Source organism: Myiozetetes cayanensis, unplaced genomic scaffold (genome assembly GCF_022539395.1).
Source record: "Myiozetetes cayanensis isolate MyiCay16 unplaced genomic scaffold, myiCay2020 scf6-25, whole genome shotgun sequence".
Lineage (NCBI taxonomy): Eukaryota > Metazoa > Chordata > Aves > Passeriformes > Tyrannidae > Myiozetetes > Myiozetetes cayanensis.
Genome location: NW_026087853.1, coordinates 43,184,486 through 43,204,591, shown reverse-complemented (window position 1 = coordinate 43,204,591; position 20,106 = coordinate 43,184,486). Strand labels below are relative to the sequence as shown.

Here is a 20,106-nt window from a genome sequence, read left to right as displayed (position 1 = left end):
CCCTGTGTATTATTACAGTTTTTCTGTCATGTCTGAGAGGAGATACAGAAATATCTCTTAATATGTGTCAATGACTCATTTTAATAACACCTTTTAGCAGATTCTTTCCTGTAGAGAGGGACACATTTCAGATACAAAGATACACTCCTGAAATAATCTTTTGCTCTAAGGCTGAGGACAGGAAGAAAAAGGGATACACAAGGGGCTTGCAAGGGCTTAGAGAATCAACCTTTGGGGTGTGTATTTTCAGAAGGGACAACTTCATATGATTGTACAAGGTCCTGCATGGGTCAGTGTCAGACCTTTCATTTTAAACTTTTATCATAATGTGTAACAGAAGAATAGCCACCTTGTAGGGAAGGAATTTGAATGTACACAGTCCACATGAAATATGTGAATGATGGGGGATCACGAACCAACTTCAGCAGGGAATTTTACATCAGCAGAATGTATTTATTAACAACCCTTGTTGATGAGGCCAGATCGAGGCATTTTTACCTCTGGCAGAAAATGGCAATGTGGTATTAAAATGGCAGCAGATAGCTGGGGCCTCAGGTTTACTTTTTGCCCAAAGATCTTCCTAGCACGGCATCAGGACTTAGTTCGTTACTGACTAAGAGGGCAGATCGCCAGCTGAGGTGCTGCCAAAGCCACTTCCTGCCGTGCCTGGATTTCTTTGGAAATTTGTCAAATGGATGATTAAGAAGAAGTAAGGCCAGGGTTGTGCACACTCCTAATCCTCACAGCCGAGGTTTCGGTTATGTGTCTTTGTCACACAACGGTAGTTAGGCTATTTCTGTAACGTTTGCTACTTTAAGTATGCATAAATGTTGGTACTTTCTCTCCATACTTAGCAACTACCAGTCCACAGGGCCATGGTTTGCTCCATAATCTCTTAATTTATGTGTTAAATAAGGGTTGATTTCTTTACAGGACACTCCAGAAGTTCCGTTACAGGCCTTTTTTTTTTTTTTTTTTTAAAGACTATGAATAAGAGACTTATTTTTTCGTAGCCAGGGGAGGGAAGTAGGTTTCTAAAGCAACTGCAACCACTGATTTGTATTCTCCTACTCCTCTAACATCTCTTTTCACTTCTCTAGGCTTCATTGCCAAGAACTGTAGCTAGTGAGTTCCTGGCCTTTTTGGGAAATGAGCTCATTTGCAGCCGGCATCCCAGAATATTTGGAGGATACAGTGAAGGGTGAGGTTTTCTAATGCTTTGGCAAAGTCAGGTCCATCTTCTACCCTGAATGTAGTTTTCAGAACAGACATACTTTCACATCAGACTGCTTTATTTAAACTCCTACGCAAAGCATTCCCATATTAAGCCCAGGCTGAAATTAAAACTCACAGATGAAAATTATGAATCAACATTTATTGATGTATGTACATAAGAGATACAACACTTAGTGAAATATTATATTCATGACTATATTTCCAGTATAGAAAGAATGTCTAGTTTGTTTTATATATGAAAGTTACAGAAATCAGTTCACACTGTAAGAAAGCATTAAAAGCAAATGACTAACAATCCTTGTAAAGAGGAAAGGATCTGAACTACAAAAATAGAATCAGTCTACAAGGCATTCCAACTACAATATACAAGAACAGAGCCCAGAGTTGGGAGAAATTTAATCATCTGCATTCATTAATTTTTAAACAAACTGTGCTATAGATTCTGTACAGTATGTAATTTCAAAATCTGCAGAAATTTTTGAGTGTAAAGAAAAGACCAACCTTATCCCTCTTCCTTTTAATCCTTTTTACGTGAAAGGTCGCAAAACATTCCAGTTCATGCCTGGTCACCTTAAAGAAGGGGCAAGGGATGATGAATAGGCAGCACTCAGTACTCCAGCATGCAATTCATCCTGAAGCATCATAATGGGACTCACCAAACAAGATAGACTCTGTGCTTTGGGGCCTGATTTTTATTTCTTTCTGCTTACAGGGGATGATTACATTTCTGAGATCCAGGTCCAGGGTACTAGGAATGAATCAGCTGCTTCTTTCTACACAGCCTTATTTTCTCATAGATCTGAACTGCAGCCCTGATTTCAGAAGATTTTTTTGCCACTGACTTTGTAGTTCATATGTCTGTTTTATGATCAGACATAGTAGTTCTGTAAATAACAGGCCTATACAACAACAACAGTAGTCTGAGAAGCTGTTAGTTTTGCATTTATTTTCCAATAAGTGTTAATATCCCTTTTTAACAGTGAAAGAAACAGTGCCCCTTTGTCCATGAGTGTATTCATCTTTCTCAGAGACTGTTCCTACTAAAGGGATGAATTAGAGGTTCCTACTTGGACTTCTCAGGCACTCTGAAGAGAACTGGCAGCCCCTTGCTGCCTGCAGACTTGCCCAGTCACAGCCGTGGGACTGCACTGCTTTCCTGGCATCTGTGGTCAAGGAGAAACTGGAAATGACTCAGAGGGATCCTATGATGCCGTGATGTGACTAAGGGCTGAACGTTGCACAGAGTCAAAAGCAGCCAGGGCATCCAACAGGAATGCAGTTAGATGGATTTCCCCTTTTTCACTGTGCCAATTTAAACGGTGACTTACTAAACTTCTGGTGATAAAGAGTTCAAACATTTCAAGCAAACAAGAAGAAAACAAAACTTATCATTCTATGTGAACATTAATTCATTAACGTGTAATAACAAGTGCATTCACAAGGCAGGAAATCTATGCTGGGATCACTTTCACTCACTGCCAGAGAACTACACACATGCAGCTTCTAACACACACCATACTGGTTAGATAGCTGAAAACTAAAATGAACATATTTACAATAAGCTGTCTGCATACACGATTCTGAATGTTATCAGAACTGGGTACTCCACAACAGACAGACAAAGTCGTTACTAAGCTATAGAACCTAATCAGTTGAATGACCAAAAAGAAACAAACCCAGATACAAATGAAAAACAGAAAGTAGAACAAAATTTCGAAACACAGTCTAACTTTCTACTATGGCTCAACACATAGAAACCAATTAAATTAAATTAATGCACTGCTACACATACTGTATACACCATTTCACTGAAATTACATGTTGATAGCTACATTATCTACACTAAGTGCAGAGAGGCACTGGACATCATGCTTCAACAAAATGTCAAAACTGGTATCAATAGGGTTTTCCAGCTATTAGTAACTCAGCACTATTCTACCTGTGATTCCTATTAAGATAATACCTGTTACATCTGATTTAAAATACAATAAAGATTAAAATACAAGGGTATATCAACACACTTCCTACATATATATATCTACTATAAACTTAGGCTCCAAAACCTCAGCAGAATAACATGGCCCCGTAGATTTTTTTAATTGTTAAAGAGATACCCAGTATCAGTCACACTGAGACAGCAGTCCTTGCTATTCAATGTTTTCTTTGTTTTGAATCACAGTCAAAGAGCTAGTAGGCCATAGAAGATTTTTGTTCTAGAATTGTTATGAATATTTATATTAATTTATTTTTATTCCTCTAAAAACAGTTCCTTATTTATTAAGTAGAAATTACTATAGCCATGGCCTTAATGCCAACAGGTATTTGCCTAATGGGAAGAGATGACCAAAATGAGAAGTAACTGTCATCTGGGTCGAAAAATATAGTGGTTATTCTCTTTAAAATACATAAGAAAGCAGGAGGTATTTGTATGGATGCTACCCAATTCCATTGGTCCCATGGTGTGTTTGTTGGTCCTTTTTCAAGAAGGCAAAAGTAGGTGGTGAGATCATAAATTCTTTCCACAGGCTAAACTCACACACATTGTATTGTAGCAAGATGGACGGGATACCTGATAACACATTTTTTGCCTCCTCCAGTTTTTCTAAAACTGCATTTTGAGTCAAACAAACATACATTATCAGGGCCTAAGAAAGAACTGCAGGATTTGGCAAAGGTAACATCAGGAAAAATTATAACAATGAGGGACGATTGCCCAAGACAGTCAACCTAGAAGATTGCTCAGATTAGGTTAATATAACATTGTTCCATAATGAACTGCAGCATTTAAGGACATCTTGAAATTCCTATTTGCTTCTTGCATTTTGTGCTTTGTCTATAAATTGTCACTAAACGTAACACAGAAATATTTAATTGATCCTAAATGTCATAAGAAAACTGGTTTTGTTCTAAGGTATTGGTCACCTTTAAAGAGTTATGTCCCTACCTTATATAATCACATAGAAAATATTATAAGAAAATATTTGTGTGTCTGTAAATTACAGATACTAGGTAATTTAAGTCAGTCTACACTGTAGTTTCCAGAGAACAAGTACAAACCCTAAAACCTGTATTATTCTTAACTAAATCAGTGTTGATCATACAATATTTAACACTATAAATACATATTCAGCTTTTTCTGATGCATTCTACAAGCAAGAGTTCATACCAGATCATAGGAAATATGATATATTTAAGAAAGGAGCAGGATGTGTTGGATGGAAGTGTATGCAATTGTCTTTAAGAAAGAAGGACAACCTGTAGTGCACAGGAACTCACAAATCCAAAGAAACCATCAAAATGGAAATGCTATGATCTACAATACTAACTACAAAATCAATATGCAAGCACAGTTTGCATACAGTCTCCAAAAAAAATGTAGAAAACAAATGGAAAAGAATGATACAAAAATCCCTGCAAACTATATTATTTATGTACAAAGCAATATACAGGTACAAGACAATCCAGGTTGTGTGATGCTGCCTATGCCAGTTTCCCTACATGCAATGATGTATGCCACAGAGCATCATTAAAAACAGTTGCAGGAGTCCTGAATGTTGAAAAATCAAACTAGAAGGATTGGATGCTCTAGCATCGATCAGCAATGGCCCTGCAGCAGAATGTAGTTAGAAATGAAAGGGGGTCAAAGGTTGGGTGAAGTGATAAATCTCACAAGTCTTCTTGTCTCCCCAGTCTTGCATTAGTCTGTCAGTTATTTCCATCCTGGACCAGTAGAGACCTACTCAGTGGCTCAGTCATATGCTCTAGGTTTTTTCAATATATGGAACCTGGCTTTTTCATAAGACTTGTAGTTGCAACTGCACAACCACTTTATCTGTGACAGGACTTACACCAACCCGGTAGTGGGGAGTCACTGGGTTTCCCCTGAGCAGGGGAAAATGTCTCTAAGATTGTGGGCACATGTGAGGGACAGTTCCTCAGAGCCTTGTGCCAGGGAGCCCACTCATAAAAGAAGTAAAAGAATTACCAGCACCTGGGCATCAGCAGCGATTTGACTCATTCATAGCAGCAGATTTCAATTTAACATAAAACATGATCAGGAATTAAAAATGAAGGAGGCTTCTGTTGTACAGTCCTCAGGCACTGTTCCTGGGGACTTTACCCAGAATCCTGCCTTAAGTGTGCAGAACTGCAGAGTCTGTGCTTTGTCTGAGGACCATGGAGAGATACAACCTTCGTGCCTATGTGGGAGGAAAGACTGACGACTTTGGAAGGAATGTGCACTAAATACATTATTTCAGGAAAATTGTGAGCAAGAACACAACATTTAAAAAAAATTTACATGGTGAAGCTGAACAATACATTTACAGCTTGACTGCCTTCTTTGACACTTCAGAATCGTAATTACTTTTTTTTTTTTTTTTTAGTACTTGAAACTACACTCTATATATCACTATTTAGACAAAGGAAATGGGGTAAATATTTTTCCTTCAAAGTCATCAGTATTACTGGAGAGAAGAATGCTTTCTGCTGGGAACAGAAGCTTCTCTATAGTGGTACATGGTGAATTATAGCCGAGGTTAACTGTCCCAATGGACTCTACACCTATCACAATAGCTAATATGAAAAATATCATAATTGTGGCCTTAAAAGTCACAGTAATAAAATCAAGGACAGTCTTCAGGCTCATAACAGAATAATATTACAGTACATTTTTATAAAGTGCCCTTATTTATCCTTCTGTAAATTAATTCAAATGCAGCAATAAAAATAGATGAATGGAACTTAATGAAATGAGAAACAGTTATACCTTTACATCTCCACAAAAGATTCTTCTGAGCCTGGTACTAAAGCTCAGAGCCCTTTTGAAGATAATTACAGAAGTGAATGTCAGAGGTGAGGTTTAATACTACCTATAGTTATGCGGATTTGTGCGATTGCTGCTGTGTTGCTACAACAAGGCTGCAATAACACAAGTGAAGGCAAGGAAGCAAAGAAAATCCAGGCAGTCACCAAAATAAGTTTGTTCAAACACTAGTGCTGCCACTTCTCAGATGAACAGTGTACTCTTCTAAGTATCTACTGCTGGGAAAATAATGACCCTGGGAGTGATGGAAAACAAATCAGAAATCTATATTATTCTTACTTTAAAAGTGGCATAAAGTCTGGAATTCCACATGCTTTGAGAAAAAACAGAGCTCAGCTGTACCTTAGAGAAGACATGGAAAAAACCTATAATGATAGTGATCCTTCTTTTTGTGCTGAGTTTTAATTTCAGTGCTGGACTTGTAGCATAGAAACAATTAGGTAAAAAAGAACCATCTTGGCAGAAATCTTTTTGGATGTGAGAATCAACTTCATTATAAATAGAAGAAAGACTATTCCCTAGGATGGGATTGTGAAATGTCTTATAACTTAACAGAGACAGGAAGGGACTTGACTTTTCCTGGAAGCTTGTGACTCCCACAGATTTCAGTGGGGTTTCATGTAGTCCAACAGTCAAAGCATTGCAGGCACAGGTTTTACCACTGCAAACAATTTTTCAAAGACATACCAAGTTTCTCACCAATTCAAACAGAAAGAGCACATCTCATAAAACAGTTCAAATGGCTTATCCTCTATCTATTTGAAGCATCTTCATGTATAAGACTCACACACCTTTCTTAAAAGGCTGGTGCAGCCTTTGTCTTCCAAGGGAAGCAATGAAGAAACAAGTTCAATGTCAAAGTGCTCCACCTCTCCCATAGTTTTAGCATAGAGTGTGCTTTAGTTTCAGTGAACAGATACTAAGAGAATGCCGACCTCACTTGCAGCAGCAAATGAACAAAGCAAACACATAAGTATGTATTTAATTTAGTATGCAATTAACTGAGTCTTAGCCTGGTCTAGACTTTTCCATGTGCCAGCGTGCTGTCAGCAATCCAAAGGCCAAAAGTTATTGCAGTTGCACAGACAAAGGTGGGGGGAACTGACAGAGCAGCAAGTGAGATGAATGTACAAAGAAATGTTAATTTGAACTACACAGAAAACAAATCACTTTCCACTGTGCTTTTCCTTTAACTTTGCCACCCCAGCACTGTGCACACATTCAAAAAAATTGCCAGATTCAAATGAATGCATCGACACTCCTAGTGAAACTAAAAGGAGGCTGGCAAGTAACCAGCACTGCCTGCTGAAATGTGAACTTTGTATTAACTGAAGTGGACGGTCCCCTGGTTATTTTCTGTTTGTTTAGTTAAGTAGCAACCCAACCTCATGTGGATTGAGCAAACTGAGAAATGAAAGCCAAGAGTGAGTTACATTTTCCCACAGAAGTGGAAAGCTTTTTGATGATTTAATACAGTGCTGCACTGGAGTAACACTATATTAAATATTCAGTCAGGCTACAAGTAGAGGAATAAAAAAACCCAACATTTCTCCTTCTCCCACATCCACATTTAAATAGAGGAATACCATCATAATTATCTTTTGAAAAATCCCTGAGTTACTCTATCTACAGAATTACTATTTTAAAATCACAGTCTGCTATTCTAATCCTATCAAAAGACCCAAATTTATTCTTCCATATGTGGGTGGGGTTTCTCTATTATTGCATTCCTTCCTTCCCTAGTCTCCATCCAAAGAAGCAGTCTTCAAAGGACAGTACATCCCAAGTGGATAACTGTAAGCATATTTTAAGCATTTCTCAGTATGTAATTTTGTGGAGCTGCCTAGTCACATGTTGATGACATTCCTGTTTGTTTCCAAATGCTAAACAGTTTCAAATGACAGCTAAAAGTATATGGACCACTTTTCTAAAGCTACTTTAAAGGCAAGCAATCGTTGTGGCTGCTCCTAAGAAACTGCTATGGTGAAGAGGATGAAAAATCATCTGTTATGGGGTGAGCTGTGCCATGAAACAGCTCAAGAATGCTGGATATAAACCAGGGTAAACGCTATGTATTTTTCTTGGATATAACTGCTACCCAAGTCACAGCAAATTTCACTTGATGTGAGCCAGCACCCTCAGAGCAGGGAACATTTTACAGTACCTACACAGCATCCCAGGCACATTTCTGGCACATAACCCAGTGAAAGCTAATTGGGAAAAGCAGTAGCTAGATATAGGTTAACTCTGGATATGCTAACAACAATGACTGAAGAAAAGAGAACCTTCCTGCCACTTTTCTGAGTAACATACAATTCCATCCTTCACCAAAAATAAATTATCCTTAAGATACTTCAGGAGGCCTCTGGAAAAGGTCTCCACCTTTAATACATGTTAGAGGCCTACAGAATTCACAGTGGTTCAATATTTGTTAATTATATAGGTCATTTTGCTTAGGATTGTAGCCATGGAATTCAAGTGATTACAAAAATACAACGGTAAGAAAAATATTCCACAACAAATGCTTAAAGGAGGGATACTCTGACAATGGACTTGATCTTGCACATCATTAACCATGCAAGTAGCCTTAGCTGGCTCAAGTCTGTGTGCATTTACAGAGATATTTATATGAATGCAGATGAACAAAAGCAGACCATATTTATATTTTAATAGCTTCTACAGAGCCAAATAACACCCTACAGTTAAACACATTATTCCTGTTTAAATCCATGACAGGTCTGAGCACAGACACTGAATGGTCTATTTCCATAAATGTTTCAACTCTGTTTACTGCCATTTTTAAGTTCACCATATGCTCATATTCTGATTAATTCTGAGAACTTCCGAGAGCTCCCCCAAAAATTGCACAAAGCTTGTTCTGTGAGTAGAGCCTTGCAAGGCCATGTGGCTCAGCTTTGCTATAGAACATTGCTAATAGTATAATGGCATTCACCAGTATCTTAAAATTGCTGAATATTAACAAGCACCTTTAAAAACACTTCACAGGGCAATTATTGTAACTGTAACTTCTTCTGACAGGATGAATCAGATATAATCTGTTCACAAAACACTGTCTCATTAGTTCAGATGCCATGTTCTCTAAGAAACATTTCTCTGCCATTAAGGAGTTACATGACTTACTACTCAGCAAAAGAGACAGAGATGTAAATTCAATAAATCCTGAAATTCTGGTTTAGTCTTCTTTTAGTCCTAACTCCAGAAAAATTTTATTAACTTTGTATGAAATTTGGCTTAGCAATGAATTCAGGATTTAGCCATTCACTGAAACATGATATACTTGAAAGATGGCTTTCACTTCATAGCAAATGCTACTGATGATCTCATTCAACAATTCTCTAAGAATAATGGATTCAGAATTTGTTTGTAGCTCAAGTATCCAATTGTAACATCCATGATCAATCTCAGTAGTACCTTACTGGAGCAATCTCATCCACATGAGGAATCTCTCTGAGCAGTGGAGCAGGGTGAACATTAAGGTACTACCTACTTTGATTAAGAATGCCATAACTGAGTCTGTGGTTTTGCACATCAGGCAGATTTAGTGAATACCACCCCTGTAATTATACTGCCTTGTATTATATGATGCACTGTGGTCACAAAGGAGCACTGCACCATCATAAAATAAAGGCTGCACCTACCCTGGGACATCTGATAAAAACACACCACATGCACATACAAATCTAAGGTCTTCTCTTCATGCTAACTATCAGTTGTACAGAACACAATGTCTGGGATAATTTATTGACTTCTGTACATTAATCTTGCCCCTGGATCTAAGGTCAGTTTGAAGTACAATTAGGCACAAAAGTACAGTGCTTGTAGTTATTAAAACAAATAGAAATCATTATGGACGTTTTCAAAAGATATTTTAGCCATACAGTGATAAACAGATCAGGTATGTCACAAGAGTCACCAAAACACTTGAAGGCTTATGTGGTGTTATGTTTCTCTTGTATTTGTGACCCTGAGTCCCTGTGGTGAACTGTACTGGCACTTTGATCTTCCCATTTTGCAGCATTTACATTCTCTGTGTCTTGAATGAAAGGGAAAGTGGGTGAGAGCACATTGCACCGCATGGAGTATTCTCCAGCTGCATCATCCAAACAGTAACACAAGGGAGACAGATGGTTATGGATCATTGCTTGGCAAAGACATTACAATGACTTGATGAGATCTTTGCTAAGTTTCATTTACAAAATTAAGTAAGCAGAAATTGTAGATGTTAAATAGGAAAAAAAAAAAAAGAGAAAAAAAAGGAGAAATCTTCTTTAGTCATGATATCTTCTGCCAGAAGATAGCTCCAGGGCTTATTAAAGACGCAGCTAGGGATCTCTTCACTTATTTTTCACGTTTCCAAGGCTCTTCTTCAACAACACTGAAGTCTGCAGATTTGCCATTGGTTGCCAGTGTTACCTGCAAGTAATTATCATCAACAACCAACTTAAAGGTGAAGGCATTTTGATACGAAAAGTAATGAGTTTCATATGGAAGATCATGATATTTGCAGGAATTACATACACTGTGACTTATTATAGAAGTATTTATTCAGGATTCACAACACTGTCAAATACCGAAACTCCCGTTCATTTATTAAACTGACTAGAAAATATTAACAGTAGAAAAATGTTATTAAATAAATATTTTAGATTTTACTCCTTTCCATCTCTTATAGATTTCTCTGGGTTATTTCAAAAACGGATTACTTTTTTTTTTTTTATGCAGAAAGTCCTATTTTTTCAGTGGAATTCCTTAGGAAAGATGCATAACTGATGCGAGGACATGAAAAATATGCAAGGTCTGAATAATCATAGATGTGTATCTACATAAACTCACCTACGATTACACCACCTTTAAAGAAATGGAAGAAAAGATATATTGTGAAAGTATTGTTCATCATACCACTATAACAGTGTAGTGAAAGATTTTGAGTATAGTCAGATAAAAAATTCATAGTAATGTCCTATTTGTCTCACACAAAGTACCACAAAACTTTGCTCTTTCCTGTAAAGATATGTGCTAAAATTTTTAACTATGGTAGATGACCTATAGTGATCTAAACTCACAGTAAACGCTGTGAGTATGCTGCATTCCAGAAATCACTATAAATAAATTCATGTTTCAAGAAATATCTCCAGCCAAATGACTTAAAAAAATTAAAAAGGTAAAATGTCAATTTAACTTTATGAAAGTGATCTAGATCTTTATAATGTTAGAAAATCTTTCATTTCATTCTAAATGGATGGTTTACTTTTTCCTAACTTACCTTGTAAGTTAACATCCTCAGCTTCAAATGAAAACTTAAAGACAGAGCTGAAATTCCCCATGCTGGATAAACTGGATGCATGGAAGCATTGGGACATGGAAACATGACAAAATGCACTGATTTTTGAAACAAAGTCAAGCTTTTTCTTAGATCATTGAAAGGGGGAAACATGCAAATACAGGAATGAACAGCTTGCTCAGAAATGAAAATCACACAGAGACATGAGAAATGTGGTAATAAAAAAAATACAAAAATATCATGCAATAACAACCATTCTACCCCCATATAAAGGTAAACTAATTATTAATTATGTACATTAACCATGCAAAATTATAAAGTACTAGTGTTATACATGGAATATATTACAGAAAGTAAATAGAAAGGACATGCTAGTAGATTAGCTTTTCCAAATCCTGATCAGAGTTGCAGTATGCTTTTCAACCCACCAGTGCATTTGACAGGATGAAGAGAAGTCTCTTCAGATTTAACTGTTGCTTGTTTTGAAGCCCCAAATCCTGCACTCTATTGCCTTTGCTAGTCTAACACTTAGGAGCTGTACAGATACTTCAACATGGTCCAAACACTTTGCAGATGTCACCATAGCTTATCAATTAGGTCACAACAACACATCCTTTTGGCAGCTTGCAGACAGACACGTGGACAAGAGAAGTGACCTGCTCAAAGTCTGTCTTGTGCTCAATCCAGAAAAGCCTGGCTCTTTTCATGAGTTTAAAAGTGCAAAATGAGATTGCAAGCAGAGCAAACCTTTAACTGTTAAAAAGGTCGAACACTTCTAGCTCATAAATCCTCAGTCCAAAACTTTAATTAAAGGGTGTGCTTAGGATGACATACTACACTATTAATCCACTGTTTTGAGGCAAGCTTCTGCCTCAAATGAGGGAAATGATAAGGGACACTGAAGGAGAAAAGAAAGTCCAGCAAATATTGATTGCAACAGCTTCCTAACTTGACTTGGATCTCTGTGCAAACCTGAGAGACTGGAAGCAGACAAAATTATCAGTATTCAGTTCCATGAACGTGATTCAAGACTGATATAGGGTAGCTTAATTTGTCTTAAACCCACTGAAATTAGTATAGTCTATTTAACTCAAAAACACTTTTCCAAAAATTCTAAAGGAAGTTATCCAAAAAGGGAGGCTGTGCCCATGCTTATTTTTAATGAAAAAAAATTATCAAATCTTATCTTTCTCTCTGGAGAATTTCTTTTTTCCTTCAAATTTTAATCTCTTGTGTCCTTCCTTCCCTTTTTTGAGAAATATAAATTCTTGACAATTTTTGATTTTGTGTAAGCATGTATTCTCTTTCCATTTCAGTTTCTATTTTTTTAATTTTTCTCATGGAAAAAGAGTGGGCCAGAAGAGAAAGAGGGAGCCATGTCAAAATAAAATGTATGCTTTCATTTTTACAAAATCATTTTATTGAAACCTTGGAAGATTCAGGGAAAAATTGAAGATGAAAGCTGGGGTTTTTTTCTGAATTCAGTATTATTTTTTCCCCTGACAATTCAGGTTTGGCCTACATTATCAGGAAGTAAGCATTAGAAAAAACAAATATTCTAAAGAACATTTCCAGCCAGGCTAGAGACAAGTGAAAATGATAGAATAGGAGTTATGTTTTGATAATGTTTTAATAATGTTTTGGTGATCTATATGGTAATCTGCTAATGGACTTAGTGCAGTCATTCACAGTTAGATACTGGCTCAGTTGTGGCAACTGGAAGATACAAGAGAATCTCTTTGGATAAGTGGCTAAGGTGGGCCAATTGGCAAATTTACTGTCTCAAAGACAGGGTACAGCATCAGACTGGAGTGTTTATAAACAAAAAAAAAGACTACGCAATTAAAGGTTCCATCTTGTTTTCATTCTCTTTCTCCTCCTTTTCAAAAGCTCTCTCCCCGTCTTAAACTGCCCCATCCTAGTGGTGGGTTCTTAGTGAACTTTTAACCACTAATCTCCCCAACCATTTTCTCATTCAACTGGTGGAGTTTCCCAAGCTCACTTTACTCTGATCAAGGTGTTATTATTACTGTTAATATTCTCCATTAGTTACAGCAAGGATTAGAGAGAGAATACAATGTTTGTGTCTTAATGACTCAAGAAGGAACGATGTGCGAAGCGAAGCATGAGCATGCTGTATGAGTGCAGGAGCCTTCTGATGCTAAAGTGCATTCAACATGTCGATCTCTGAACAGCATATCAGGAAGGCAGTCAGCAAGTGACAGCAGCTGTATCTGAATTTCAGCTATCCTTCATTTGGGTTGGCAATTAAGTTCTCTGTTGCCATAGAAAATTAAGTAAACGTCCATGGAAGGTGATGCCATATTCTCTGCGTCTTGGCATATTCCATAATACGCTGCATCTTGCCTTTTGATATGTAAACAATGTACATGATTTTTTCCCATCAAATGACAAGTTTTAAGAAGAGTGCAAAAAAACATCTTTTGATCTGCTCAAACACATTCAAAATGTCTGGGGTTCATGAACCTTGTTGTCACATTGTTATTTGCAGAACGATTTGAAAAATACATGCAGGTTAAAAAATAAGATAAAATAAAGCATGCAGTGCTATATACATGTCTCAATATCCATAAATGTGAAAGGTACCTTGCACTCATCTACCATGACTGAGTTGTGAGCTGCAAAAACACATTGGTTTGAGTTGTTTTCCCTATGATTTTTCATGTCATCATAGATCGACTGAGTCTTGGTCATTTCAATGTCTTCGTGCCCTTTATGATGGGAATCAATGGTGTCAAGTTCTGCCTTGGAAAGGTGGTAGACAATGCCAGCACCAAAAGAATCCCCCACTACATTGACTGACGTTCTCATCCGGTCCCTACAAAAGAAGTAAAAGGCAGAGGCTGAATGGCATGAAAGGAAAAAAAAGTAGGGCATGGCAGCCCTGTCACTGTCACAGTTACTGCATTTGTTTCAGGAAGTTAAGGTATCTTTTGAACAGAGAGATGGGAGCTTTCAAGGGAAATAGAAAAGCTTGCTTTCCCAGAGGACTTGTTCAGACAGGGAGGATGTTCAACCTCCCATGTCCCAGCTGCACATTCTCATGGAGTTTGGCAAGGAATGTGTGCCAGATCACAGCCAAACTGCAGAGCTGCTTGACTGAGATCTCCCCAGCGCCTGTTTCTGGAGCTGGAGGTTTCAATGGCCACATACCACTACCCTTTGTTTAATCAGAGCACCGAACTTCATGCAGCCAGAGAAAAGGATTTTGGATCTGATGAGCTGTTCTCCTTTCTGGTATGAATTCACAAATGGTTTCTCCCTTTACTCTCAGTGAGCAAACTGTGGGGAACAAAAATGCATGAAATATCTCCATAATGCTCAGGCCACTGAAGCTCCTCTCCTGGCACCATCTTTACAGATGGCCATCTGTTAGTGTGGCAGCATGCCCATTCACACTGCTCCATGCCAGAGCTTGGCATATGAGCAAAGCAAATATAGGTCATGGCCTACAAAATAATGAGCCTGTGACAGCATTTCAGTAATGAGTGCCCCTCATAGGAGGGTGCCAGCTGAGGCTAACATGCTTAATTTCAAACAAATATGTTTGATAGTGCTTCCTGGACACGATGCCATTGCACAGACATGCCACCTTTCTGCTGTCCTGTCTTTAATGTGGCTCTATCTATCAACAGTGGATTTTCCCTGATTTCAAAATTCTGCCTCAAACCTCCCTAAAATTCTGAAAAAATGGGACATGGATTCTGCTATCTTTCCTACTGCAGGTAGACTGTATTACACCTGTTGAAATAAGTTACAGTCTAATTTGCCTCTTCATATCTGAACTAAACATAAAACTAAAACCCTTCTGACCGAGGGTTGCAACTTAAAGCAACTTACAGCAACTGAATCTAGCTTTGTCAAACAGGTCAGAGAAGTGATTACACTGATTAATTCTCAGAAGTATATTCATCAAGATTCATTTACACAAAGTGGGCAGGTTGAACAGTGTGGACATTTGCCAAATGACAGAAAAGCCAGCATGTAAGACCTCATTTCCCATGACAGTGATTAATTTTAAAACAACCTGTATTTCTAGTGCCAGATTTGTATGACATCTCCTTTTCCTGTAGAACACCGAGAAAAAAAAGAGCTAAATATGTAAACCCCAAACTGATAAACATTCATTATACATACCTATTTGTGGCCATACAAACTTTTGAGCCCATTTTAAAACATTTTTAAATCTGCCTTTCTCAGCTGTGGATCTATAGTCCCATTCAAGTTTCTCCTCTCCCTTTCAACATTAGCGTGTCTACATATTTGGACTTCATGGTGTAATATCTTAGCTGAAGTAGTTAATATTTTTTTTTTTTGACATCAAAAGAATACCCAGGGGGTAAAAAAACCTCTCCAGTAATCCCCCTGAGAAAGAAAGAAACAAACCTATAGGATGAAAACATTCTTCCAGTTTTGCTTCAAACAAATAAAATGCTTTACACAGTTCTCATCCCATGCCTGTGAAGAGTGTTTTAACCTGGTCAGAGCAGTTGAATAGGAAAATAAGACTTTCTGAGTGTGACTTTTAATTGAGACCATCAATACACTGAACCCAGCAATATAGTTCCACAAAAAGAACACTTGCTCAATTTTGAAAGAATTCATTTTGAAAGAATTCACTGATGCCAGATGACAGAGGGATAGTATAGGATGCCAAAATACCATGATGGAGAGTACATAAATGCAACTGAGGCACAATTCAAATTCTGAAAGGTTCATTTGAGGAGATACTCCAGCCCATATATGTGTACCACTAGCCAAGACATTCATCAATACAAACTGCACACTGATGCAGAACATGCCCTATACTGCAGGAGCCAAAGGAAACAAGTCCCTTACAACAGATAGGACAAAGTCTCAGCTGTCAGGAATCAAAGTGCCACTGACTTCTTTTGGGCCAAAGAACACCCTAAGAAGAACAAAGGCAACTGCACTTACTCTTTTGTTTAAACAAACCAACCAATTAATTCCAGGCACGCTGGGACATGTAAACAAAGTAAACAGAGGGAGGTTGCAGACCCTGTTCGTAACATCCAGACATCAACCGGGTCTGAACAGTCTGAATTTAGATCTAAACCAAGGAACAGAGCCAGAACTGAAGCAATCTTTTTCTGAGCTACTGAATGAAGGTTTAAATACCGGATAAGCTGTCCAAGCTAATTTTCCCTAATTCCTCTCTATTGCAAAATACCACTAATCTGGTACCACTGATATTTGCTAAGCTTGTCAGTTCACATCTGGAGAGTACCCAGCTTCTGGCTAGAGCAAAGTAAGCTGGTTTTATTCCATCTGCTGGCATGTAATTGCTGACCTATTAAATGTCACTGCTCTGTTGTGCTTGGTTTTAAACTCAGAGACTGCAAGACTTGTAAAGTTTTGGTAAACTTGCCTGGTGAAGGAGGCTACGATGGGTATGTGTGCATGGGAGGGAGAAAGGTTGAGCAGCCTGATCTCTAGGTATTGGAGAGACTTGAGAAGAAGTCAATACAGAAAGCTTTTGAAGGCCAGAGTGCCAAGTTTAAAACCTTGATAAGAAGTTGTCTTTGTGCTACACCATGAATTGCAAATCATGGAAAATTGGTTTTGGTAAGACCACAGTCACAGATGGTGCTAGTATTGTAAAATCAACTTATGATATCTGCTTTCATCAGAAATACTGGGAAACTCATAGAGTAAGAACTTTTTTTAAAGTTTTCTTTATCTATCCGAAATAAAAATGTTATAAAAGAGCTATTCTTCGTATTTCTACATGATGGTTGCATTTACACATGGATTCCAAAATTGGGTCTTAAATATTTTATTAACTTTCTACTCTACATTCCATTAGAAATACTGCTGTAATGTTTTTTAATGATCTAAAGAAGAGGAAGAAGACAGGTTTGTAAGTAAAGAAAACATCTTTTTTTATGACATTTCATTTCAGATACTCCTTAGGTCTGGTTTGTGCATGCAAAAGCTTGCTCAAAAGTTGGCTTGTGTGCCATTTCTTAAAATAGCAATGTCAGCATCATCATTTTTAATAGCTCATTAGATCATAGTGGCTACCACAACACAGCCACTGGAAGATGGAAAATAAAGCTGTTACTTGTTGAACATAGGTTAACAAGCACAACACTTCCACCAACAAACAGTGTCTTGACTTTGCAGCCCTAGTGGAATGACACAGAGCTTTTAATCTCTTTTTTATTTCTTTTCCCCTTATCTTTCAATTCTGAATCATGCTGCAATTGCACTGCTGATTGTTAAGCCAGAAGGACCCGGACCCAAACCCAACTGTTTGGGCTGAAAGTTCTTTTGCCTGCCATTTATTTTGGAAAGACACCTTGAAATATTTCTTTCAGAATTGCTATCCTTCCTATACATACATTCATCACAGCTACAGCTCCACAGTACAGAAATTTTTATTTCCTAAACAGGACTGGATTAAGCAGTAGGAACAATGCTGCTGAAACTGAGAATGAAATGCAACACCTACCAGTGGATCAGAAATGCTGATAAACTTACATCTCTGAGGCTTACTGGTGTGGGCAGAGCTTCTTGGTGCACAGGATTATTTTAAAAAGGCATTTCCCTAAAAAACCCAAACAAACCACAGGCTCCTTTTGCATATCCTCCTACCAGCTGCAGAAACCTACCTATTTGCCTTACTTTGAGAGCCAGGAAAAACATATATTTAAAATATATTTTTATATTTTTTTTATCTCCTCCTCCCAGCTGCAGATTCCTATGCCACTTTCCTGTTTTCAACTTTGACTTCATAAATATAATAAACCCACAGAATATCACACCTTTCACTATGCCAGATGTACTCTGCCAGCTGAACTCTGTCTCATTTCACCATTCTGCATCGTGATATCATGCTATTCAGTTATATATAAATTATCTAAGTCAATTTTTCCTTTTGCCTCCTCAAGCTGTAAATTCCTCTTTCATTTTTCCCTGAAGTAGAAATCAGAGCTGTGTTCTATTCTTTAAGACTTCAAGTGACAGGTGTAGTAGTAGATCCAAAAGACATGTCAGAGGATTGACTAAGTTCTCGAATTCTCAATAAGCCACAAGATAATAATAGAAAATAATTTTTCTATTTTGACTTCACATTCTCAATTCTGTTATTTCTTCTTGCATAATTTTTGTTGCGTATCCGAGACTGAAAGCTACCAGAAGCAGGCAGCTGAGGCTGCTAGTGTAGGAGAAAATGCACAGACAGTACAGTTATACTTACATCTCCCCTTCTGGGCACCATAGCTGGAATGACAAAAACAAAGTGTCTTTACTGCTTAAAAGAATACTAGGGGAGAGATGACTGTTGACCAGAATAGACTGTGCTGCAGCAGCACAGGGCAATAGGAAAGTCTCTACAGAGCCCAGGACAAGTTAGAGGACTACTGAGTTCCTGTCAGCTCTGCACAGGTGACAGAAAGATATTTAAGCTGTCAAATGACAACATGAGAAAGAATGTGGCTTGGCATATCCTCTATCTATATTTACAGTTTCTGTATTCAAACTTTGAAGACCAAAAGCCTTGGAAAATTATATGTGGCTTAGCTCTTTCTTGTTGGAGGACCTGCAGTGGCACTGAAGGACTTTGATCTCAAGTCCTTGGAAATGAAAGCCAGTCTTTCCAGTTTGAGGGATCTGTCAGTAAAACAAAACTAGAGAATTACCTTCTTTCTTTCAGTTTGCATTCTTATCTGTCTTTGGTTTATGTCCTGACTAGAATAGACTCTTCTTAAAGGTATTTTACTGTCTTATGTCTGAAAATAAACTGACTTTTCCCACTATGAGTAATAAAATATTTGATACTACAAATGCTGAAATCACCCTGTAACTTGCTGACAAAATCCTGATGGATCTTGCATTTTCAGCATTCATCCTTTACATAAGACCAGAACTATAACAGAAATATGAAAGCAAAGATCAGAAAACTGCTCTTGAGTGATGGGAAAGCATAATTAGGAAGAAGAAAATACATAAGTGTGAGCTCACAAGTCTGACAAGAAGACCCTTGGCTCACAGAAACTGACTTCAGCAGCTCTCTAATAGTTTGCAACAGTGGAGAAGTTGCTTTCAGTGTCTCCTACTTCACTGAATAGCCCCTTTCCTCCTTTGATTTATCTGTACAGGAGAGTATTATAGTTCTTTGAAATCAATGGCTGAAAAGCATTACAGAGAAGGATTACTTCACTACTTTTTCTGCATGAAACAGTGGAGTCATCACAACTTACAAAAGCCAGTCAACAGCAACAAGCAAACTGATATCCTGGGTAGGGAGACCCACTGCAGTAAGGATCAGAAGCATAGTGACAAGTCCAGCGCTGGGAATACTGGCAGCTCCAACACTTGCAAGGGTGGCAGTCAAACTGCAAAATAAAAAATCAAATGGGAGAAGCAGGAAGATAAACATACACTTTCATTGCAAAGTCATGTGATCAGTAGCAAGGTCATATTTTTAATGAGTTCTTCCCATAAAACAACAACTATATGATAAGCCATGGAAAGCTGAGGCCGTAGTTTTCACTCTTGTGTTTCTCTAAAAATATTTCTTAGGTCAGGCCAGATCTACGGGGTTTGTTCTGAGAGCTGTAAGAGGGTTGCCTGGGAGTTATAAGTTTTGTAAGCTAGTATGGCATTCAAATTTGTGTCCTGGTGTTTTCTGAACTCTACCAACACATCCAGGGTTTTGAATCCTGAGTTTTGATCATCCAAACATAATGAAGTTTGG

General features: G+C 37.8%; 1 protein-coding gene across 2 annotated transcripts in view; it reads right to left on the bottom strand.

Annotated features, from left to right (window-relative positions):
* Positions 1-1,354: 1,354 nt before the first annotated feature.
* The window catches only part of SLC1A2 (solute carrier family 1 member 2), a 90,734-nt gene continuing 71,982 nt past the window's right edge, over positions 1,355-20,106 (bottom strand). Inside the window, exons 9-11 of one of the 2 annotated variants that reach the window (XR_007631661.1) lie at positions 19,610-19,744; positions 11,346-14,202; positions 1,355-10,495 (exon numbers count right to left, since the gene is read on the bottom strand). Coding sequence is in view for 1 of the 2 variants with exons in the window: in XM_050337280.1 (XP_050193237.1) it covers positions 10,421-10,495; positions 13,971-14,202; positions 19,610-19,744 (442 nt within the window). In the remaining variant the exon portion in view is untranslated. The remainder of the gene's footprint in view (positions 10,496-11,345; positions 14,203-19,609; positions 19,745-20,106) is intronic. The other variant, XM_050337280.1, reaches the window with a different exon arrangement.